This window comes from Triticum aestivum, chromosome 1D (assembly GCF_018294505.1).
Source record: "Triticum aestivum cultivar Chinese Spring chromosome 1D, IWGSC CS RefSeq v2.1, whole genome shotgun sequence".
Lineage (NCBI taxonomy): Eukaryota > Viridiplantae > Streptophyta > Magnoliopsida > Poales > Poaceae > Triticum > Triticum aestivum.
The window spans coordinates 364,099,331-364,102,011 of NC_057796.1; the positions used below are offsets into that span (position 1 = coordinate 364,099,331).

At 50.8% G+C, this 2,681-nt stretch overlaps 1 protein-coding gene across 1 annotated transcript; it reads left to right on the top strand.

Annotated features, from left to right (window-relative positions):
- Positions 1–341: 341 nt before the first annotated feature.
- On the top strand, positions 342–1,146 carry LOC543196 (uncharacterized). Its single transcript, XM_044587942.1, has 2 exons — positions 342–581; positions 709–1,146. The coding sequence occupies exons 1-2, from the start codon at positions 506–508 to the stop codon at positions 897–899; spliced, it is 267 nt and encodes an 88-aa protein (XP_044443877.1). The 5' UTR covers positions 342–505; the 3' UTR covers positions 900–1,146.
- The last annotated feature ends 1,535 nt before the right edge of the window (positions 1,147–2,681 follow it).

The following is a 2,681-nucleotide window of genomic DNA, read 5'->3' on the forward strand; positions in this document are numbered from 1 at the left end:
AAATTTAAATTAATTTGTAAGTAAAATTTGTAGTCAAAGACGTGTATTGGAGACTGAAAAGTTAAACACATCTTGTATTTCGAAATGGAGGGCTTGGCTAGGTACACTGAAGTGACGTGCACATACAACATTTGACGATTGTATCGATCCACCGCTCCGGCTTGAATAGAAAGCGTTCTTTTCATACATAACCGACTGATCATGAGGAAATAAGTGTGCTGATGCGCTGGACATGTAAGATGGAGATGTGCCTAACACGTCTAAGCCGCCTTTAAAGAAAAAGGAAACCAGTCCAAGCTAGCAAGGAGTTAAACAAGTTTATCCCAAACCACGATAACAAAAAACAATTCATAGCTGACGCAGCAAATCCGTATATGCTTCAAGAACGGACATCTATATATAGAGTTGCTTGTAGCTTTGGCCAGGCACAACCACAGCAAAAACCATCATTCCACGAGCAGACGCGGGACAGTGCAGAGCTTCCCAGAGAAGCTTAGGAGCAACGATGAAGAGTAGCACACTCCTGGTCATCCTGATCCTTCAGGCCGTCCTGGTCATGGGAATCCTCTCACAGGCGAACGGTATGGTTGCTGATTGCCGTATTCTGATTTCATTGTAATCTTTAGCTTACACACACAAGTGATAGTTAACTGATGCCAATCCAGTTAACAAGGCGATTAACTGATCTGATTCCATGCGTGCGTGCAGCCGAGTTCCCCAAGTGCTGCGACAACTGCAGGTTCTTCTCGGGGGCCGTGGTCTGCGATGACGCCGGCCCCAAGTGCCGGGACGGCTGCGTGAACTGCCGCGTCGTGCAGACGAGCCCTAAGAAGACGTTCCGATGCGCCGATGCTCGCGCCGACGACGGCACGCCCTGCAAGCCCTGCAAGAAGCACTGATCGCACATGCTCAGGACATAAGATGTTGGACCGAAAATAAAAGCTCGCATGGGTTGAGCAGAGCAGTGGTGGCTGTACGTGCCCGCGGTCCACGCCCAACAACAATTGTAGTTGTCATCGTCGTCGTTATGCTTTTTTCTCTCTCCAGAAAAAGCTGTTGTCATTGCTCCGTGAATAAACACATACATATGTATCAGTGTATGCGTCTCTGCTCAATTAAATAAAAATCAGTTTATTTGTGTCGATATATATTGTTGTACAGTCCAGTTCAAATGGTGAATGGATCCTTCTCGGCGCGAGTCGGGATAATTAGTGGATCATTATTTACGCAAGTCAGGGCCATGATGTTTAAGCATGCATGCATGGTACCGATCTCATCTTGGCGGGTATGGAACATGCTAGGACTCCATTATTGAATGGTTAGCCAGCAAATCATCTCGCGAATATGCATGCAGCATGCATCACGCACGTTATATACCAGGATACGCATCTCGTGACGTGATCTCGTCTAGCTTCTCGGTCGCTAGTTAGCTAACATGGAGATGCAAATATACTAGTACTACTAAGGTAGATCTCTCTTTGGTTACGACTTGAGCAATATCACCGTTCACGCGCGAAAAAAAAACACTGAGATACGCGCTCACAGTGTCGGTCATGTAGCATGCTTGAATAAAAATGTGACACTGTTCATCCGTCTATCCCTCTTTCCCAAAGATTGAAGATGCTACAGCGATTCGGTGACGCAGATCCATCCCTCGCTGTCCCGTCGGCACGAGCACGTGAAGAGGAGGGCCATTCATGCCTAGGCTAGGAGTACCTGCCATGGCAGCGCCAGCTCACCCGGGGAAATATCTGGTACTCCTACCCCTAGGATGTTCCTCGTGCTTCAAAACTCGGTAGCACATTTTTAAATCTTTACTCATATAAAAATCTGAGTTGGTAATGATTGTGTGCCTGCCATCTTATATTTGGGATCGTCGGATCTGCATCTGACGCACAACACAAAGCAATCTGTGCAATTTTACACAAAGACACCCACTTCACGTCACATTTGCAGATAGCCCCTCCAAGTCCCATCTCTCCCGTTCAGCACTGTCGCCCCCAACTCATCAAAATCCATCTGAAAAAGAAGGCACTGGAAGAACCACCGATCTAGCTAGATGTCACTGGAATCGATCTCGCTCGATGGCCGTTGTCGGCGCCGTCCACCCCCAAGCCTCTCACGCCTGCTCTCATTAGCCCCAGCTCTCACCACCACCGCAAAATCCCGTCCTCCCCGCCATCTCCTCCGCCCCCTTTTGCCCGTCTCCTCCGGTGCCGACCTCGGCAAGCACATACGCCGCCGACGCCGCCCGTCCGCCGACTCGTCCTCCTCTTGTGTCGCAGCACAACCGCCCAGCATCTCCACCACGATGCCCTCTTCCGCGTCATCCCCTACACCCCCTCCCCCATCTCCTGCGGTTCCAATGCCCGCAAGTGCGCCGCCTCCGCCGTCCGTGCCCTGACGCCTCTCTTGCTTCCTCCCTTTCTTGTTGCAGTAGCCCCACAACCCACCGGCACCACCTCATCCTCCTCATCGACATCTCTTCCGCCCGCTCCTCGTATCCTCCGACGTCGACCTCCGGAAGTACGCCGCCGGCTGCGCCGCCACCTACTGCTACTCGTCGAAGGATTTCGGCTGGTGGCAAACTACTCGTTCCCGGCAGTGCCGGTGCCAACTACCTCAAGCCACTGTGTTTGTTCCCAAATCCCAACCACGTTCATCCCTCCATAAGTTTTGTG

Excerpts from the sequence above, each read along its gene's own strand:
- LOC543196 (XM_044587942.1), top strand. The coding sequence starts at position 506 with ATGAAGAGTAGCACACTCCTGGTCATCCTGATCCTTCAGGCCGTCCTG. Across the intron at positions 582-708 it reads AATCCTCTCACAGGCGAACG|CCGAGTTCCCCAAGTGCTGC; the intron begins GTATGGTTGCTG and ends GCGTGCGTGCAG.